The sequence below is a fragment of the Chelon labrosus genome (genome assembly GCF_963514085.1).
Source record: "Chelon labrosus genome assembly, chromosome: 23".
Lineage (NCBI taxonomy): Eukaryota > Metazoa > Chordata > Actinopteri > Mugiliformes > Mugilidae > Chelon > Chelon labrosus.
Genome location: NC_140356.1, coordinates 11,958,118 through 11,980,115, shown reverse-complemented (window position 1 = coordinate 11,980,115; position 21,998 = coordinate 11,958,118). Strand labels below are relative to the sequence as shown.

The 21,998-nt window shown below is 41.1% G+C and overlaps 1 protein-coding gene across 3 annotated transcripts in view; it reads left to right on the top strand.

The window, feature by feature from the left end:
• The window catches only part of LOC311508545 (ELKS/Rab6-interacting/CAST family member 1-like), a 133,395-nt gene extending 112,966 nt beyond the window's left edge, over positions 1–20,429 (top strand). For all 3 annotated transcript variants that reach the window (XM_084573355.1, XM_084573356.1, XM_084573354.1), the window contains 2 exons: positions 2,309–2,494; positions 18,693–20,429. In XM_084573355.1, coding sequence (XP_084429481.1) covers positions 2,309–2,494; positions 18,693–18,830 — 324 coding nt within the window. In that variant the 3' untranslated portion in view covers positions 18,831–20,429. The remainder of the gene's footprint in view (positions 1–2,308; positions 2,495–18,692) is intronic.
• The last annotated feature ends 1,569 nt before the right edge of the window (positions 20,430–21,998 follow it).

Sequence of the window (21,998 nt, the reverse complement as noted above, 5' to 3'; positions counted from 1 at the left end):
ACCTTCTTCTCTTCGTTTGTTCAGACGGATTCAAAAACACACACAGTTATTAAATAATAAATGTTGGATATAGATATATATGTGTAGAGCGCTGATGTTTGTTTTAGTAAAAGCTGAAGTTGCTGTTGATAGTTTGAAAAGCTGCAAGAGTTGTTTGCCCCAGGACAGGAGGACTTTTTATTTCTTTTTTCTGGTTATCAAATCAGTTGTTAAAAATACAACAAGCAAGCAGGAGAGAGCGTTAAAACCAGGTTACGAGGTGCGGTAAATAATTAGAATCAGAAACACTTTGTTCATCCCTAAAGGGAAACTGCTTCGCAGCTCGAGATTGTGAAAGTTGTAAAATTATACAGTGAATTATACATCTGCAGGGAGAGTTTCTTCCAGTGTCACATGTTTGAATTCCCCCTCGAGATCGCGCAGAAAGCACCGGGGTTCACAGTCTGGAGGCTCGCGGTAACAGATTGGATGGCGATGCACATGGTTGGCGGGTTAGAGCTGGGAGAGATGTAAACAACACCCAAGATGGCATGTGAAAGCTCGGTGCATGTGTTGTGTGGATGTCACCCCACTGCTCACACTTCATTGCCAGGGTGGCACTGTTTGTTGTTAATAAAAAGCGGAAGGCCCTCTGCACCAGTCTGCTCTCAGATTTATTTCTGTCTGAAAGACGCCAACGGTAACGGCTTAATCATTAGTGGTTTTCTTTCTTATTGTTAAACTCACAGAAGTCTCCTCGATTCTTTGCTTGTATTGTTACCTTGTCCATCTTATTGTCCTGTAATCTCACTTTATGATGCTAGAAACAAGATATCTTTACTTTTCTATCAATCTCTGCTGGATGGACCCAGATCTTTTCCCTCATGGCTTCTTTTCTTTTACTTTTCTTTATTTTACCTACTTTATGGATAAAGTGAACCAAAGAGGAAAAAAAAAAACATAATCTGTTTGTGGTCATCCACTGATTTAATCCATTTTGATTGGGTCCCTCAGTGAGTACAGACGGCTGAAAACAATAGTCTGGTCGCTATGGCTACCTGCAGTTTAAACAACATACAGTATGTTGCTCATTTAGATCTCTGCTTTCCATAAGCGCGCGTCCATAAGTCTCGTACGCAGCTGCCAGCGAGTCTGCAACATATATTTTATGTGGACATGTGGCTTCAGAGTCAGCCTAAACGAAATGCATCAGAAGTTAAAGCTTGAGACGACATCACGTGGATATTTGCAAGTCTAAATAAGGAAGAGAGCTGCAGGTTAAAGCGCTGAGGGGGAGCTCAGACAGGCGGAGAGAGAGAAAGAGAGAGATAGAGAAAATTATGTTAATGCGCTAAGTGAAAGGATCCCACTGTCGAAACTGTGTGTGTGTGTTAGTGTGTGTGTGCTGAGTGACGATGAGCACTGCCGTGGACAGACGCCACCGGGATTAAACATACTTTACCATCAGACACCGACAGCCCTCTTAAAATGCTTCCTCTACACTTAAATCCGGGTATTCTCCAAGGAGAACAGTGTGCGTCTGCACGTCTTATCTGTGTGTGTGTTTGAGAATGTGTGTGTGTGCATTTGTATCTCGGGGAGGTCCCGTCTCGTACCGTTAGGATACTTGAATTCTGTATTTTGCTCGTTTCCCTTTATTCCCACAGTGCACACGGCAAATGCTGCTATTAAACAAGGGACTCGGAACTGGACCAATTGTGTAGTTGGAGACTGGAGCAGTGGTCAGGGCTTTTAAACGCACCTTAATGCAGACTTACCTTGTGTGTTAAATGTTTACGAGTTACCTTAGACATAACCAAAGTCATGTAGTGTAAATACAAACAAATGCGTTAATATTCCACTGATAATCAGAATCAAAAGGAACTTTCAGCTGGCTTGAAAGTGGTGGGTTATGTGGGTTTTAGTAGCAGAAACGGTAGAAAAACAACTAATAGTTCAAACAAGAAAGTGGAGTATGATTGAGAGTAGGTAATTAAAAATAATGCGCAGATTTATTTGGGTGTGTTTTTTCCCGGATTTACACCCACAGTCCAGAATTATGATTGTTTTTTAAAAGTCTAGCAACATTAACTTTCTCTCAGTCTGCCTCTGCCTCATTTTCCATCTCTTTCTCTCTGTGGTTAAGTTTGCCCTTCATTACATCATTGCATGTCCATCTGTTTTCCTAACTTGTGTTCCGGCAAACTCCTTAAACCAGTTGTCATGGGCAGTTTTATTTGTGTGTGTTTGTTATTTTGTGCGCAGGAAGGAAGAGAAATTAAAATTTAAAAAAAAAATAAACCCTAACATTTTCTGTTTCTTCCTTCAGATCCTCTCTCCTCTCCTGGACCTCAATCAAAACCGCAGTAAACTGAAGCTGTACATCAGCCACCTGACCTCACTGTGTCAGGAGCGAGACCCAATCATATTGCAGGACTTTGCCCCGCCCCCCTCCTATCACCGCTCTGACTCCGCCTCCTGGCATTCCCAGCTGCACAGCATGACGCAGGAACAGGTGAGACTGCTTGAGCGTCTGTGCGTGATGAGGAAAATGAAAAAAATGAAATGCAAATTGAGGGACATCAATCAGACCTGCATCTAAAACAAGTGTGTGTGACTGCTCTCGGTGTGTGTGGATGTGTGCAGAAGCAGGGCACACACCGGCCCGGCCTGGCAGGTTTTTGGCCCCGGTTTTGACATTATTGAGGAGATTTACTCCAGCAGGTCACCTGACGACAAGCCCCTGGCAGTGGAACAAATACTGCTTGAGACGTTTTATTTTACAGGGAGTAAACTCCGCTTCGAGCTTTTGGCAGCGGAAGGAGAGGTTGGTTCATATACAGTACAGCGCAGGAAGGGGGAGAGAAGGGTATTTATTTGGCTGTCGAAAAGGGTTGTCATCTTTGGGAGGGAGGAGAGCAAAGAGAAGATGAGGATACAGAAGGTGAGGCTCGGGGAAAGTTTCAGAAACACCGGCTAAGCAGCTCTTATAGATGTAGCTACATTACCATGGCAGCCAGTTGTGTTTTCAAATATTCAGTATAAGTATTTCAAAAATTGTAGCCGTAGCTGCTTTCAGTCTTTTGCGCCATATTGAAAACATATCAGACGCTACATGTGGTATGCATTGAAAAACGTAACTTTAGACACACACACACTCTCGCAGAGCTATGTGACAGAGTGTGTGGTTAGGGTACAGACGAACCAGTTTCCTACAGTCTTCATGAAAGCCCTATTGTATGTCTCAATGCTGGGAAATGTCTCTTTTTAGCATGAGTGCTTCGGATATGGCGCTGCACGGTTTGGTGTCACTTTAAATAAACTTTAAATATAGTAAATTAAGCTGTCATTTAATCACAGAGTGCTTCAGTTGAAGAAAGAAACAGTCCGGGGTGACTTTCATGGACGTACGATTATTCTACGTATTTTTCATCATCAGCCCGTTTTCATATAAAAATGCACACAGCGTTCTGCGGTCTAGCGGTTTCCACGATTTCAAAAAGAAAAACATACTTTATTAAAACTGATTATGTGGGCAGCTGTGAAAGCTTATCTGACAAGACTGAACGTAGCCCGCAGTTTCTTATTCCTACCTTGTATTTATAAAAACATTTAGAAAAAAAAATATTGAAAACGTTTCAACCAAACTGCGCTCATGGCCACATCCAAGTCAAATCTACAAATGTGGAAAAGAAGACTGTACAAACCAATTTACCGCAAATCACTTATATTTTGCATTTGAAAACCATTTTCATGAAATGATGCATGGTTTTTGTTTTTTATTTCCGTGCTTTCTGCACATTTATTCCACTGGGTTACAGTTTCGTTGTCACAGTTAAGTTGCATACTCAAAAGCAGTTGCAACATATTGTGTTGCCTAGAAATGTTGCGTGTTAATACGGTATAATCACCCAGACACACCAAACTGATTCAGTAGTCTGGGGAAACATGACAAGCTCCTGTTGGAGGCTAGGAAGAGCTAACGCCCATCGTACAGAGCTGGCTTCTCTTGAATTATGCTAACATACACCACTAATACTAGGATCACGGACGCTCACCGAAAGCTTGGCACCAGCAACGTAGTTGGCCGTTGGGTCAGATTGGTGTGTCATGGTCTTAAGAGGCAATGTAGTCGTATCATTGGAGACTTCAGGGAAGAAGTCCTTAACTTGTTTGGACCTAAAAAGCCTTTGCTATCAAATGGTATACATGTATTTTTATGATACCATGCAGCTACTATGTATTAAGGAGAACCATCTGAACTTCTTAATACTCTTCCCTATTAAAGACGGACAGTGACTGCTGTGGTTCTACTTTCAAAGTTTTTGAAGCGTCTCGAGGTAGGATACAGTCCAAGGCCTCTCCAAAGAAAAGTCCTTTGTCTCAAATCTGAGAAAAGTCATATTAGCGTTTCCCTGTTTATGCAGTGGTGAACTGTTTGCTGTTAGAGTTTTAGCTTTTTTAATACTCTCCCGCAGTCTTTAATTGTCCGTCAGTCTAAAACTTTGTTCAGTTGTGGTTCTGTGTTTCTCTCTTGCCTCCTCTTCCTCCGAGGAGAAGTTCTTTCTGTGCTGTAGGCAAGCCAGAACTGTCTCTCTTCATAAAACCCAGGTTATTTTTGTTTAACCAGTATTTGACATCCATCGTGATGTGTGGCCTATTGTTGGCAATACCAACCTTGGTGGGAAGATTGATGATTGGTGGCTCCATGTTATGAAAGATGTTCCTGCCAGTGCGGAGGAAACAACCCCTCATCGTTTCGACACTGACCTGAGACCAGAGCTGGGGTTTGCTTCACTGGAACACAGTCCTTTATGTGAGGATGACATGTGCTGTTGAACGACTCAACGCAGTGGTTAGGTACAACATTTTACCCAGACTTTCATTTTTCCAGACAATAAGTAATTTCCTGACTTGTCCTTTAGCCACAACGGAAGATTGACATTTTTGGTTCAGACCAAAATATCTCAACAACTCATAACAACTAATTACTTTGGACAGCCTCACCAAGCCGATAGCACAAATATAGTCTTGTTTCTGATGTGAGTGTCTTCCATTCAGTGGTGTGAGATTTTGCATTGCCATACAAAATATCCTAATCCACCATGACATGATAGCTGTGGTGGATCCTGTTCTATAAGGATCATGTTACAAAAAACTATTGAATTGCAAGTAAATAGTTTAAGACACATCATTCATTGCCAAGGATAGCTGGAGCTATTTGAAATAAGTTGCTTGAGTCATGTAACTGCTTGTTTTTAGCATTTGTGAGACTATACTACATAAAATTAGACATTACACCACAAAGCATAATTTGAAAGAATTCTTATTGAATTGTTTGGTCAAAGTTGGCTGGAAGAAAAGCATTTAATTACAAGAATAAGGACACATTTTTACTCTGAGGTTTTGGGTTGTTGGGTGAAAACTCCCTCGGCTTCTCTTTCATCACATAGTTTTATCACTTTTTCTTACATTTCTGACATTGCTCTCCCACAATCCCTCTTTCCCTTTTTTTTTTTTCCCCTCTAAAGTGCCTCCATCCCCATTACCTTTCCGCTCGCCATTTCACTTGCTCCATGTCAGTGTCCAGCCTTTTGAGGGTAGTTATTTTCGTCTCCTGTTTTTGGTGGGATGTTTCCCTTAACAACATCAGAGCTTGAATCGTTCAGAGTCTCCCTCCCTCTGTCTGCAAACCCACCCAATACCCAGGCACTGCCACTTGGCGCCATGATTTTATTATTTTTTATATTATTATTTTTTCTTTGACTCCGACGCTGCCTTCACACAATCATAGATACACACTGCCAGCCTTTCATTCAGGCCGGCGTTACTCGTTTTCCTTAATCATGTGTCACCATCACCCTGGCTGACCCTCTTAATGTGCACAGACTCCCATGTTCCAGTGTGCCAGCCTCGCTTCTCTGTCTTGTGGTGAGTGTGTGTGTGTTTTACAAGCTTCTCCCTGGCTCTGTTAAAATGCCTGGCACTCTGTAAAGCCATTAGGATCACACTAAAATACCATGTTAAACACACATTGTCACAGCGCAACACAGAACACACAAAAACCTACTGTACATTTCACGCACCTATATATGCATGTCATCCTCTTTTTACATACGTTTACCTTTTTCCGCCTTTCAGTCCTTCCACGCTTGATCTTTCTATCTGTCTTCTTTCTCTGCTCTGCTCATGAACACAATTTGTGGCCAGAAATATAGTAGACGATATTATCTTAACACAATAACCAGAGTACCACATTAGGCTACGCCAACCCTGAATCGTAGCCTACATGGATGGTCTATACTGGTGCAGCCATAAGTCAGCGTTGTTCTGTAATTACGCCACCAAAGCGATACTCAGCGGCTAATTAGCTGTGCTGAGTTTCTCTTTTTACCTCAAACTGTGTGGCGACTGAAACTGAGCAGGAGTTGGAGCGAATAAATGCTGATCAACAGTTTAACTGAAATTGCTGCAACGTAGAAAAGAAACAAGAGGTCTGGGTAGATGGTGGGTTGGAGGCCAAAGCGACTGTTGCTGTCTGCGTCATTGCAGCGTGTAGTTACATTTCTGAAGAAGTGCACGGCAGCATAGGCCGCACGTACTTTTATTGAGCAAGAGCCTTTTATTGACCAGTACAACATGCAAATAAATGCGTGCTGTTGCTTGTATCATTTAGGTTTGAGCTGGGACGCGTCGTCATCCTGCTTTTCATTCTTGTTGCTTCAGTAACATCAGCCAAATAAAAGTCTGGATATAAGGCCACGGCACAAACAACACAACTGTTAACAAGGACACAATGCAGTCTCATCCATTATATGGATGTACAGATTAAAAAACAAAAAAAAGAGCTGCCAGAGATGACGCAAACCGATGATAAGTGGAGCAAAGTGTTTAGTGTCTATTACTGTATGTAGGGAGTAATGAGAGGCCGACAGAACAAAAACAGACTGTGACATTGCCTGCCTTGACCAGTCGTTAAAGATACCATTAATGGGTTCAGTACAAATAGTTGGTTCATGTCTCATACGCGCACCCGTCAGTTAAACTTCTCTGAGCTGCACAAGCATTTGAGGAGCTTTGCAAATGAGGCCATTTTTTATTTGAATTAGACATTTGAATGACTGAGCCCTCTCTTGTATCCACTGTTCTGACATTTCAAGGCATTAGTCTAATGGAATTTAACATTAGTCCAGGTCAGTCTCAGCTAATCTAAGCACAGTGGTGAGCTGTTAGTGAAAGGCCGTTTTTCAAATGATGGATATGCTGAAGACGTTTCTTTTTTTGGTTCCTGTGCGTTTGTGTCCAACTTTCTGTCTAACCTCAGCTGAACTACCAAAGTAACACTGATTCCAACGGCGAGGTTTTAGTAAAAGAGCTGTTTTCTGTGCCATGGTCATAATAATAACCTTTATGGCTCAATGGCGTCTCTAATGAGCACTGAAGAGAACTGGCGTCGTGTTCTTCCACTCACACACACACACAGGAAATCTCTCTTTCTCTCTCTTAGGCTTATGTCTCCCTCCCTGGCCTAAAGTGTGAAGGTGAAAAGATTGTCTGTTTGTTCTTGCATCTATACGTGTGTTTATCTATCTGAGCTATCAAGGCAAAGTTTATGCATTGTACGTTTGCTGGCGTAAAAGTGCAAGAGGTTCTGCAGAGAACTATTAGTCTATTGAAGTCTATACGGTGCATATTTGCATGTGTTTGGTGCTGTAAAAAATGTATGAAGTGTTATTGGCTGAGTCGGACATTGTATCGCCGCTCTTATGAATCTAGTATGAATTGTCTGCCCATGACTCTGTATCTGCTAACAGTTCCCACTGAGTGACTGCGAGGGTTTCTGAGCCAACTCAAACCGGAGAAACCTCATGAAAACCGAATCCACATATTTACAACTCTAAAAGTCATTGTAATGAAAGGAAACACCACACAATTACAGACTTCAAATACCATGGTTGTTACAGCATAATCTCCCAAGTAAAAGGTTTGTTTAAAACGGGGGTGTGCGCTTTCGCTTTAGTTTACATGCCTTTTTCAGTTATACAACACGGAGATGTTTCCAAGCCCTAGCAGCTGGTAAGTCCACTAAAGTTATTCAAATTACTTTATAACAAACTTCCAATACAAGAAACCAGTCCTAATATTCTCCTGCAGCCTTGGCCGTGTAGGTGTAATGGAGAAAACCAAAGCAGACTATGAGACAATTAATAGCAGAGAAACTGACCATTATATGTACTGTACAATTGTCTATAGGCAAATGTAACTAATTAGTTTGACATCATTGCATAGAAAGACTACAAAGGGCCACATAAATAAAAATTTGTCTTTCCTCTCAAATAAAGTACTTCAGTTTTCAAAAGCATGCTATCATTGTTTTTTCAGTTCTACGCCCTGATGCCCCGTTGCAAACTGATGCCCTCTTCACTGACTGGCAGGAACAGTGGTTTCAGGGTCACTGATTGGGTGAATCTTGATTGACAGGACATACAAAAACAGGACAGGGCAGAGCTGGAACTTAAGCATATCGGCTGATAATGTGGGCTGTAACTACAGTATAACAATGGCAGTGATAGTTCAGTTGTGTGCATGTGTATCTGTGTGTGTGGAATTTAAGCATCCGTTGTGATTAAAACACAGTGGACATATTACTTTAATTGTTGGTGGGTGTGGGTGGCAGTTTCTAACTAACTATAGTTTTGTGTTTAAATGCATACGTGTTTTTTTGCAGTAGCTGTTTCCTTGTAAAGCTCATTCCATTAGGGTTGTTTTAATTTACCCACAGAGCTGTAGACGTGAGAGCTGATACTTGAAAGTTTCAAGTTTTAAATTTTGACTTAGTTGAGAAGTGATTAGACTTGAGAGATGTATTAACATAAGTCTATATATGAAGACAGTGGCAAGCATTGCAGGACCAAGATTTAATGATAAAGTTTCTGCACTAGTCTTGTTCAATAATAATGGGTATAAACTCTATAAATACTGCTTTGCAAGGATAATGTTTAACCATGCATTATAATGCATGATTAAAGGAGCAATTCGTCAAATGAAGAGAAAACACACAGTTGGCTTTCCCGAGTCCAACCAGCTTGGTGATATGCTAAATAAGCTACTCAATCTTGGCTTGCTGCATAGGACTGACATGCTAGGGCTAGCTAAATAGCATGCTAAGTGATAACACAATACATAGACGTATTTGACAGAACGCCATAGCTACTATTTCTTCACATTTTGTAGATCATTTTAATTAATTTTTGAATATTTAACAACTGGCTCTTTATTGGTCAGCTTCAACTTGCAATGCACTTGTTAACAACTTGTTCCCCTGTGATTTCTCTTGGACACATGTCAAAGGAAAATACTGTGTTCAAATGAAGCTGTAAAACTGGAGCAGAGTAGAGGGAAGATAGGGAAAAAGAGGGAGGTGAAGTAGAGAGGTTTCAGACCCATCCATTTGTGCTCCGTTGTGGTCTGGGGTCTCTCTAGGCTTTCATTAGGCAGCTCTGCTTCCTGCTCCAAGGATGATTGTTTTCTTTCTAAATACAACACAGAGGCCCTCAATGACCATTACACACACACACACACACACACACACAGACTTTGATTTACATTAATTTCCTTGAGATTTACCCTACCCCATACCTGACTAACCCTAACCTAAATTTACATTGAAGTTTCATTATTTACATCATGCTGTAAATGTGGTGTTTTGTGCCGAAAAGGAAAGGTCCCCTCGGTTTGACTGTGCACACAGATATAGGTCCCCACGATGCACATAGTCGAGACCACAGACAAAAGAAGAGACAGTACCGCACACACATGTTTGACCCTCAGTAACCATTTTGTTGCTACACACACACACACACATATCCACACACTGGTTGGCCTTCACTCGTCATTACAGACAAACTGTTGGTTTATGCAGATTTATTGAATCCAGGCTTAATGGCTCTAACAGACATCTTTTTTTTTTTAGTCCTTTCCCCCTTGGTCTTTTTTTGGTTATCACTTTCTCTTCCTCCTTTTCTGTCTTTCTTCTCTCCTCTGGCTTCATTTTCTGGTATTCCATTAAACATTTCTCAATATATCTCACTCCATATTTCTTCTAGTATTGTCACTCACCCTTGATCAGTCTGCTCCATCATTCTTTCCGTCTCTTTCCTCCATTGTCGGTAATGGGAAGACAAGCTGGCGATGGTGACAGGTGAAGGCCAAAGACTTCAATTCACACACACAAAGAGAAACGCACAGAAACCTGCTTTCCATTCTCACACTTTTCACGTTCCTATCCGAAGCACTGAAGCTTTCACAATCGGGGGCATTGTAGAGGTTCAGGTTCACGCGTTTGTCCCGCGTTATTGCCGCAGACGTTTCCCTTCAGCGAGTTCAAGTTCCCTTTAATGGCCATTCTGGAGGAATTTATTTCTGGACGGCCGTAAAACCATTCCAACTTTTACAAACACCTAACAAATTTCAATGGAACAATCGGTTGGAGACGGTGCAAGTTGTACAAATGTTACGCAAGCAGAAAATCACAATAGCGCACAGAGTCTGTGGGTTTGTTAAGGTTGTGGGAGACCTGAGGCTTTGTAAAGCACACAAAGAAAATTGCGCTTTATTTTCCTTCTCAGTATTGACTGTGGGGATCAAGTTTTTAAGGCAATGATATCTCAGACTGTGGCTAACTAAGGACAAGCTGTGGAGTTGTTACCCAAATCAGCTTTCACTATTTCTTTCCCTGAGTGCGCCTCAAATAATACCCGTTTGCTCGGCTGTTATCTGAGATTTGATCGCCAATAATCACACATATCATTTTAAAGTGCCTCTAATGTGAGGTAAGTAGCTCTATTGCAAGCTTTTTCTGGGGTTATTATCTTCCTTTTTGGGAGAAACACCAACCCAAGCTTACTTTTGTTGCACCTGGCTTTTATTTACAGTCCCCCCCTACATTTGAATACGACAGCCAAACCAAAAATTCTCTGATACAACCCTAACGCCGTGAATTATAGCTAAACAGCTTCCATTTTTTCTGATTGGTCTACCGGGAGGTTACACCTACAGTATACACAGTCAATGCTGCAGTCTGTTTCTGATGTTTATTTCTGCAGCCATTAGCGTTGTAAGTCCAGCCTTGTATAGTTACTCCTCGAGGGCCCGTTTGAGGTCTAAGTCTTGTTTATATGCATTACAAGATCTGTTCCCTCTGAAGGTATTCCACCAACAGCAACAGTACATTCACAAGCGCCTCTGTAGCTTAACTTGAGTTACTGGGTGCTAAAGTGAATGTTTAGAATTAAGCTAAAAGATTCAAGTTCCCAGACTTTAATAAAATATTGGGTGGAGAGTTGTACACCTATCATTCCTTAACAATTACCTCAGTTGCTCATGAGCGCGGCACAGGATAGTGGAGCGCTCCAAGATTTGTGCTTAATCCCATGTCCCCTCCTAAATTGCTCCTCCTCTAAATATAAATATGTTCCTTTACTTGGTTTAGCTGATTAAATGCCCTATTAAAACAAAACTACCAACTGATGTGGAATCGGCTACAAAACACACTTCCACTGCATTTTTCTTCAGAGATGTTAGTGCTTGAAGAGTGCAGTATTTTAGTCCTCCAGGAGCAGTTTTAGGCACAAGTGCTCAAACTCTATTCCCAATGCAGCTTGTTAGCCTGCGTTATTAGCTGAGCTGTCTGGACTGCATCTGCACTGTACAGAGCACACACACACTTTTTCAGTCACATGGCTTTCGGCCTTGGTGCAGTTTAGGCAGCCAGCTTATAAAGCAGTCTACATATAGTGTAAGCCTGTTAGAGCCTAATGGTTTAAATAAAGACGGGGCAGAGAGACAGGGATTATAGTAGTCTATATAGGCCTATTATACTTTATCCCTTTGCTCTTACTCATAATGGTGTTTCTATAGCACCGCTGAGGGCTGCAGTTGAAGAGTCTGGAGCCTTTTTAAACCTCCTGTGATTTTATCTTTACTTCCTGCAACTTGTGGTATTGCAGAGTAGCATGAGGTAGAAATGTTGCCCTCAAGACTTTTTCTGCGTTCCGACCTTCTCTCCCCAAAGTCTCTCCGCCGTATTTGTTTAAATTAGAGCCTGTCATGAAGTTATATATATATATATATATATATAAATGACCATGTCCCCTCAGCTCCTACAGTATTTTCTTACCTTGCACACTAACTGCTTTTCAGTGCTGCTCTGTTGTACTTTTTCCCTTTTAGCTGTAACATCCTAATGGCCAATTGTGCAGTTATTGGAAAACAGAAAAAATTTCAAGATAGATTTTTTCATTGTGATACATTATGTCCCAAATGATAGTTAAGAGTGGAGACATTTTAAAATTAATTAATAATAGTTCACAGTTCAGTGGTTAAAGTTTTTAATAAAGTTGTATTTGATGTTTTTATGTGTTTTTAGATAATAAAAAATAGTCATTTTCTAAGTAGCTTAATGGTATTTTAGAGTTTGTCTCTTCATAGAAAAAAAATGACTCACTCTGTACTTGGGGGCGTGTACTTATTTTGCATCCAATGAAACACTTTTTCAAACTTTTTCATGTCCCTCCCACCTCCTGCATGTCACCTTTGGTCGTGGCTTGAACATATATGTCCTCACATCAGAAATGATGCAAAAATAGGCATCTTCTTTATTAATTTTCATCCTTGCCAGATTCCTCTGTTAAATTAACTGGCGTAGGTTGTGGTGTAAGCAAGAATTTATCACTCATGGCTATTCTGTGTTGACCTAGTAGCTAGCTTCCCTGGTTGCAAAAACACAGGCAGCGCCAATGCAGAATAGTAGGCGGTGCCTGCTCAGGCCAAAGGACCCAGCCAATCAGAGCAGACTGGGCTTTTCAGGAGGGGTCATCTTCCTTAGCTTTCTGTCTTTACGGCGTAAATATGTAGAAGCAAATAATTCTCCGTTGGCAGTTTTATGGTAACTCAAAAGCATAAAATAAAAATGCCCTAATTCTCACACGATTGTGAGAATCATACCCCGAATTGAAAAGATTTATTATAAAACTTTATTGATCACTTAAGTAAAGCTTTTATTGCATTGCCATAGTTCAAAGTTTTGCCCTTAAAGCCCTCTTCTGCATTTACGACACAACTTTCTGTAATTGTTTTTGGCTCTCAAAGTTCCTTGTTAAATGGCTTGCCAAGCTTTTATGTGATATCAAAGCCAGTTGCTACATCAGTAATCAATGTTTTTTTCTTCCTTAAAACATATCTGGACCTTTCAACTCACAGAACATAATTTCCCATAACAACCCTTAACTGTTTAAGATGCACGACTTATCTGATAATAACTAAACATCTGGCATAAGAATCTTGTGTAAATTAAAGCTGTAGTCGAGACACAAGATGTGTGTTTGCAGCCAGCAGAAGATGGACTAATACACTGCAGTTAGAATTTATTTGTTCTACCTCTCCTTCGTTGCCATTTGTTTCTCTCTCTCTCTTTCTCTGTTAATCTCTCTGCCTCTATCTCTCTGCGCTGAGTTATGGTTTCTTTAGAAAACATTAGCATTCCTCTGCAAAGAGGTTCAAGCCCTGCAATGTGTGTCAAGGGGTCAGTGCACACACATACACACCTTACCCTCATCCTCAAGCTGATAACTTGTGTTGTGTGTGTATGTACATGATTGTGCGTGGTTTCGACTGTGTTCAGTTGTGTGTGTGTGTGTGTCTCCAGGCCCCCAATAAGGCAGATAATGATCCATCACGATAATGGAGCTTTAATGGCTGCAGTAAAAATCATCTTCAACAAACCTTCTCTCTCTCTGTCTCTCTCTCACACACACACACACACACACATATTACGCTTTACCTCCCTCTATCTCTCTGATTCCCACAATCCTCTCTGCCACTCAGTAAATCAGCACCCAAAGCTTGCAACATGTATGCTGTGCACTCACACACACACACACACCTGTCGCCTCAAAAACCTAAACCGCTGTATCACGGGCCCCGCTAACACCAGACACACATGCATGCATAGATTCTGGCGGGCGCTACCTCGCTGCCCGCTTACATTACTTCGTCCACATTTCTCTCTGACCACACACTGTGATTGCAAGAGACGTGATCCACGGGGGCTTTCAACCACAACATCCAAGCGTATACCTCATAACTGAAAACTGTTTATATTTAATTTCTTTTGGCCATAAATGAGCTTTGGATCGAACGTAGCAAGAGAGGACATTTATTGCTTAGCAACGAGGGAACGTTTTTTTTCTTTTAATATTATTATTTTTCTCCAACCATGATTGCTTTGGAAGGAAACCTGAGCCTTGTTCTTCTAGTTTTGGTCATCTGCCATATTAGTTATGAGAACATTTTTTTCCCCCGGGTTAATTGTGCTGACTTAAGGATGCTGCAAGCCTCATAATATGAAGCAGTTTAACCAGCTGATATTATGTATGTTCACATTTGGTTTTATTACTAAACAAAGAGTTTAGAGACACTCACGTAATGATGTTCTGCTTCATTAATTTTCAACGAAGAAGAACAAAGCCACCTCCATAATAAAACAATAATGTGTGGTATAAAGTTACAAAATACAACATTATCGAGTCTCTATTAAAGAAACTAAATAGGTTAGCGACTTAAGTACCAGTTTACCCAACATTTACTTTAGGTTTCATTCTGCATCCAAGCCTTCACCTGTGAAAACTCAAAATTTATAGATGTATTCATCCAGTGATGACCATGTTGAAGTGGTCACAAAACCATAAAGTTAAGCCATGGTTATATTACACTAAGTTTGAACCAACCTTAATAATGGATTTACATAAAAGCAGCTTGTGATGTGTTGAGTCCTACATGGATGCAAACAGCAATCAGTTCATATTACAAAATGATTTAAAGTTATTAAATTAAGGTGCTTTTAAGCTTTGAAACTGATATGTTTATGGATTATGCTCTAACCTTAATATTATCCCAGTGTCATTTGTTTTTTATAGCTTCTATGTAGTTGATCTTGTTTTAGATATTAGCCGTTTGAGAACTTGGTTTGACCCATTTAATCCTAAATTTTAAACACCTTTTCCAGAGTATTTTCTCTGGTATAGGTCAAGGCTGAGTGAGTCAGAGAGCAGAAGACGGCAGACACATACTAAACCACTTATCGCTCCTCAATCGTCTCACAATCTTATCTTTACTGCCGTGTTTTTCTGGGGGGGGTTGCATCTAAAATGCAAAGCTCAGTCACCAGAGAACACAGCCAAGCTGACATGTAGGAAGTGTCGCTGTGCTTCACTGCAAAACAGCACTTTCTAATTATTTCTGCGTGGATGTTGGCCTGAGGGTGTTTGACCAAGTGGAAAAGATAAAAATCAAGGTGTAGATAGCGACGGCAGATGAAACTCCAGGAGATAGCTGTGATAAAAGTTGGACTACGTGCTCAGAGCTCATCATTCAGATCTGAATCTGCTTGTCTGTCATGTTTTTGTAGCAGTCTAAAAAAAATAAATAAAAAAATATGCGGAACAAGCAAAAAAATGTTGGATACTCTTGTCTGTGCTTGTGTTGTTGTTGGTCCTTAAGCTTTGCCCCTGCTGCAGAAAAAAGTGAACAAAACAGATTATTGATACATAGCTATTGTCTGTGCCTGTCTTGTTTGTCCTTGTGCTGTACTCTGCTGTGGCTGTTACGTTTCTGTTTTCAGCCAGCCTTTCAACCACTGTTGGAGTACTGCTCTTAAACGGGCCTCTGTAGACTGCATTGGTTGAACTAGTCCTTTGCCTTACACAACCCTGACACCAATGGAGTGCCATAAATTGGACTAAACCACTCATGAACACAGGCTTTAAAGTTTGATTCACCTTCCATCTCTCTACTTCACTCATTCCCTCCATTTTTCTACCTCTCCCCGCATTCATTGCTGTTAATTGTGTTGTCTTCTTCTTCAAATACATTCTCTTCCTTTCACGTTTCCCGCCTGACAATCTTGTTTTAGTCTACTGTAAATGACGGCTCTATCTCAACTGTCAGCTATGGATTTCAAAAAACAGAATACAAAATTTATTCATGCATTCATTTTCTGTAACCGCTTGTTCCTGTGAAGGGTCACGGGCGGCTGGAGCCTATCCCAGCTGTCACTGGGCGAGAGGCGGGGTACACCCTGGACAGGTCGCTAGTTTATTGCAGGGCTAACAAAGAGAGACAAGCTACGGCCAATTTAAAATCACCAATTAACCTAATGCATGTCTTTGGACGGTGGGAGGAAGCCGGAGAACCCAGAGAAAACCCACGCAGACACAGGGAGAACATGCAAACTCCACACAGAAAGGTCCCAGTCAGCCGATGGATTGGAACCTAGAACCTTCTTGCTGTGAGGCATCAGTGCTAACCACATTACCACCCATACAGAATTTAAATGTGGATTAATTAAATTGATCACTATTCTGCATTCCTGCGATTTCAGAATAGTTTTTAAATGGGAAAATTAAAATACACAACTTGAAAAGTCAACCACTCAATTTGGTTCACATCTTGCAGATTTGTTGATATCGTACACGTAAAAACACGACGGATGTAAGTGAGCCTAATTCAGACTTAGCAAACGTTATAGTCACACAAATATTGGCAACGGCAATCATCCGTTTAAATGCTTAGAGCATTTCCACCTTCTGACTTGATCACACCAAAGCTGTAAAAACAACTCTGGAGTATAGACCATTCAAAGACCTTGTAAATGCAGTTGTTTGACGGCACGCTAATCATTATCACATTTAGAATTGCATTTCCCGATGTTAGGCCACTTGCAACAGGAAGACATTAAGAACAAATGATTGCTTTAAGACATCTTGACTTTTATTCTCTAGTACGGCTTTAGCTCTTAAAAAAAACATCCTTCGTTTCCCAAAATGCAACCTAATATTGTCTTTTATTAGCTCACTCCCTGCCTGGTAAACGTCCATGTATTTCAAAATCTACACACAACTCTGATACGTCTACAATAAATAAAGAAATAGCACAATAGTCTGGTAATCAGCTCTGTTTGCATGTGATTTATGGGCCACGTTTTCATTAATCATTAACAGTGTTATTCCTTGCAGCGGCCTTACACATGAATAACGCCGCCGTGATATAAAAAACAAAAAAACTACTGGGATTTGCTGGCTGAAGAGATGAGAGCGCAGGGAAGAGGTTAAGACTTAACGAGGAAACATTTGCCAATATCTGACCTGGGCCTCACACACACACACACACCCCAACATAAATGTGGGCTTGTGTTACATGACTGTTTTGAGCGGCACTCTTATTGATACAGATGTATTGGTCATTAAGCCAGTTAGGTTTGACGTCTCAGCTCGGCTGCAGCCAAAGAAAATAGCATCAGCGCTCTCTCACAGAAATGTTCCACTCTGCATGACCAGAAAGAACTACAATGTGGTGTTTTCAGATTACACTCTGATATGTGTGTGTGTGTGTGTGTGTGTGTGTGTGTCACTTTAAACATGCTGCTTGATCATCCGTGTGTGTGTGAGGGGAATTTGTCTCCTTGCCTGAGCTCTTTTTTTTCTTTCCTTGGTTTTGATTCTCTTTCTCAACTTTAGGGAAAAACACAGTGACTGAAAAAAAAAAAGTTTGACATTTTGCGAAATTTGTTTTCTTCTTGTCTGCAGCCAGTTGTCGGTTAATTTAGCATAGCGGGGTTAAACAAAGCCGTGTTACTGTTTAATTCTCACGCAAACCTTCAGATGTTACAAAGGAATCGACTGGGGCTTCCTGGTGCGGTTAGAAGGTGGCGGTGCACGCTACGTTTCTCATGGCTGCAATTAACAGAGCAGAGGAAAACACAAAACAAAACCTTAAAGAGGAAGGAAAATATAAAATGTACCATGGCCATTACAAGAGAACACTGGAGAGATGGCTTCAGGATTTTGTTTTAAAATTGGGCATCTTGTAATGATCCATTCATGTAACGTCATGTTTAAAGCTGTCTGGAGACAAATGTAAAGAAGTGCAATGCACAAAACAACAGACATACAACAATAACAGACACTATAGACGTGGGAGAGATTGAAGCTAAAACAGCTGATTGGTCATGCGAGTGAAACTTTCACCCATTAACTCCAAAAACATCCTCCATGCCTTCACCAACGTAAAAGCTTCTTTGCACAAATTCTGTTCTCATTTCCATAACATGCACAAACCAACTCAAAATCCAAAATCCAACTTAAAAGCTCACTAATTTACCAAAATAGCATGTTTGTTGCGTCTGTGCAAATGCCACTTAGCACATACCACTACAAAAACTAAATTCTTTTGGGGGTAAATATGTACATAACTGTGGCGACTAAGAAAAAAATCTGCCACATGTTGTTTTGTTGTTTTTAACAAGCTTTAGATTTGCTAGTAGAGAGAATTCTGTACTTTTAGATAGAGCCAGAGATGCTTCCCACACTTGACAATTTTATTGCTAAGCTAAGCTAACACGCAGCTTAGCTAGTGGCCGCTAATCGTAGGGTTGACTACTAATCGTAGGCTTGAAGGTTCAGACTGAACATGAAGTTGGTCTCAATTGGAGGCGAACAGCTTGCTAGCTAAGCTAAGCTAAGCTAGCTGGCGGCTACCTGTAGCTTCATATTTACCTGACAGAGTTGTTCATTTAAATTCTTCTTTGTTACTTTGTTGTCTTTGACAAAAATTTGACCCTATATGTTTCTTTTTTGTTTTTCTCTATCTTTCTTCAGTTGGAGGCGGAGTTAGCACTGTGTGAGAGAGAGGGTGCGGAGCTCCAGGAGTACGCCAATCAGGTCCTGCAGCAGATCGCCGACCGATGCCCCGACATTTTGGAACAAGTCGTCAATGCCTTGGAGGACAGCTGCTGACAGACTAACGCACACTAACATAAACATGTATTAACTCACAGTACATTCAGACATACATTCATTCATTCATTCATTCATTCATTCACACACGAGGACAGAAGGCAAACAAACATGCATCAAACTATCAGAAGTCTCCAGCTAGACCCCATAATCCTCTGTTACACAAATAAATGAAGGCTTTTCTTTCTGCTATCTTCTCTTTGTTCGTCCCAATTTCAACAGAAAAGGGGAAGAAAGGAAAAAAGGTCGTGTTATTACAGCGAAAGAAAAATTCTTTCCACAGTGTCTTTAGTCGCTATCATTTCAAACAAACAGTGCTTTTCAGTTTAACGCGTTGGCATGCAGGTTAATTGGGAATCGTGGGTTTCCATAAAGAGCTCTTAACCTTCACTTCACAGTAGCCGTCTTGTTTCCTGGCCATCAACAATCGGACTTGAGGAATATATGTTCAAACCCTAATGAAAGGGTGAAAGCGAGTTGCCAGGTTGTTTCCGATGCCAGACTTACACGCTGTTGCCACATTGTTATTTGATTGGTTCAGACGCAAATGTGTGTTTGTTTCAGCTGCCTTTGGCTCTTTACATCATTTGCTGCTATCTTTTTAACTTTCAGTTTCCTTTCTTCGTTCTCTCAAGGTGTCTGATGAAACGTCCCCGTCTTGTAGTCTCTTTTGGGCGGTAATCTCCAGATAGTTGTTGTAAATTGCGAAGGGAGAGGATTAATTAGCCGCTTCCGTCTGGGCGAACGTGACACTTTAATCTTTTGTTTTCCACCATTGATGAAATGCACACGACGTTAAATCTCGCAATACTCCCTTTATTGAAAAACTGTGTAAATGTGTTTCTTTCTTAACCTCAGAAGACGTGTCCACGCTAGAGAGTTCACACAATCCCCCATCTTTTGCGACAATCCTTTTAGCGTGAACACGAGGTCAAATGTCAACCATTTCCCCTTGTTCAAACGTTTTCTTTCTGTCTTTCACGGGAGGGAGGGAAATATAAAATAAATGTTACATATATTTTTGTTTTTGCTTTTCGTAATATATATAAAACACTAATCTTGTTTAATTGAAAATGCTGTCATCTATCGGTTGGTATGCTACATTAACGTGTCGATTTGTTTTTCGTTCTGGTCTGTGAATAACCACGGATTTGTTCCATAAGGAGGACGCTGTTGCACCTACACAAGGCTCTGTGTTCACCGGGGACGCTTTCTCAGAATCAGTTTCTTGTTCTTGTTGTTTACAGTGGAAATGACACTCTGCATGTTTCTCACGGCGCTGACAGCCTTAGCATGATTTAAAGGCTCACAGCGCTGAGCACTGGAGGCTCGGGAGGCTCAGATTGTTTCAGCTTAAAGCAAAATTTCCTCTTTCCAAGATTTTTTTTTTCTTTTTTTTTTCCCAGTCTTACATCGTAGTGAGAGCTGAAGCCATGACTGGCGTTGGCCACGGGAAATGTTTAGCGCTGCTCCCTGCAAAGAAACACCTGGTGGACACAAAGCCTCGGATTTACACTGCACTCTTAAATCTGATTGGACACCCTTACCTGATGTTTTAAAAATAAATAATAAAAAAAATAAAAGGATTTCGCTTTTAAGCATCTAAACAGTGTTTTAAAATAACTCAAATCCACATGGGTGTAGACGAGGAGTTTCATTTCAAACACGTAGAGGTAGCGTTCAAAGGATGGTGGGTGGTTTATTTTGGAATGAAACTCCGTCAGATATGAGCCTGCCTTGTAAATTCAGTAATTTCTGGTCTGTTTTTTTACTGATAATGTTTGTCACTGGGAATGGTGATGGCTGGGACTCCCTTTGAATTTATGTGGACTGTAAATCGGAATGAGAGAATGGAATAAAATATGGATTTATCTTTATTTGGTTTGCCTTTTTTTCCCCCTCTCGTTATTTCCTCTCGCATATGTTTAATCGATGAAAGCTGTTCTTCCTTTCAATCACTGGTTTCTCTCCCTGTGTCTTTTTATACAACGACTCGTGGCCGATGATAAAGAAAGAGCTCGGAACATGTTTCCTTTTGTTTTCTTTCCCTGCTTTTCCCCCTTTTACTTTCTGACCTTTCCTTCTTTCCCACTGTCTTTCACATGCAGACTAAACTGTGTCCCTTATCTTCTTGAGCGCGGTATATTTTCCTATCCGCCCACAAAAATGACATTATTCCATAGCCCAGTTCTTTCTATCTAAACCGGTATCCGTTAGAAAAGGCCCCATCCTGTTCTAACCCTTAACCGCGCAGACAACCACACGCTCCAGCAACATCCATTCCTCCTGTTTTAAAACGTCCCAGTAATAGCCTGGACTTGTTATGTGAGATCGATGCTTGGATCGCTGAGGACGAGGAAAGGAAATCTCGTTGTCAGGAATAGACGAAGCCTGACATCTGACTTTGACCCTTACATGTCCAAAGAGAAATTACCATTTCACTCAAGTTATTGTTGTATGTGAGCAGAGAAAGGGAAGGACTGAACCTTTGAGGACACCAGACTAAAGACTCATTTAAAGACGCCACTGTGAGCCATTTATACTTGTGCGCTCGTCAGTCTGGCTCGCTCTGTAAAAAACACCTCCCAAACACTAGATGGCGCTGTGTCTTTTTTGCCAGTCGGGTTAATTTTTGTTTCTACTTCCTGCTTCACTTTCAACAATGGCGAATGAAACTTTTGCTGAAAATTTTGCCGAAGTCGAGTCATGTCCTCGATGTATTCCATCTTTATTGATCCAAAACAATCAAATCGACAATTGCGGAGATGGAGAAGCAGCTGGAAATACTAAAGCGCTACTATCAAGCGGACCAATCACAACTCTTGTGGTCTGCGTCGGGCAGGAGGTGCACGTCAGGCTACGGCGTTAGGGTCTACGTAGAGTCTGGGCTGTTGCCGTAGCTAAAGCCTAAACCGCATATGACTTTGAAAAGCTAGCTACTAGCGTCAGGATGGCCGAGCGGTCTAAGGCGCCAGACTCAAGGTTTGACTCCTTCCTGAGTTGAGGGACTTCTGGTCTCCAGATGGAGGCGTGGGTTCAAATCCCACTCCTGACACAAGCTTTTTCATTGGTAGGCTTGGGTACTCATCTTCTTCCGTTTGCCCAACAACTTTCTCCATGAACATAGTAGCCTATAGCACTCCTGAATTAGCTAACGTTAACTTGGCT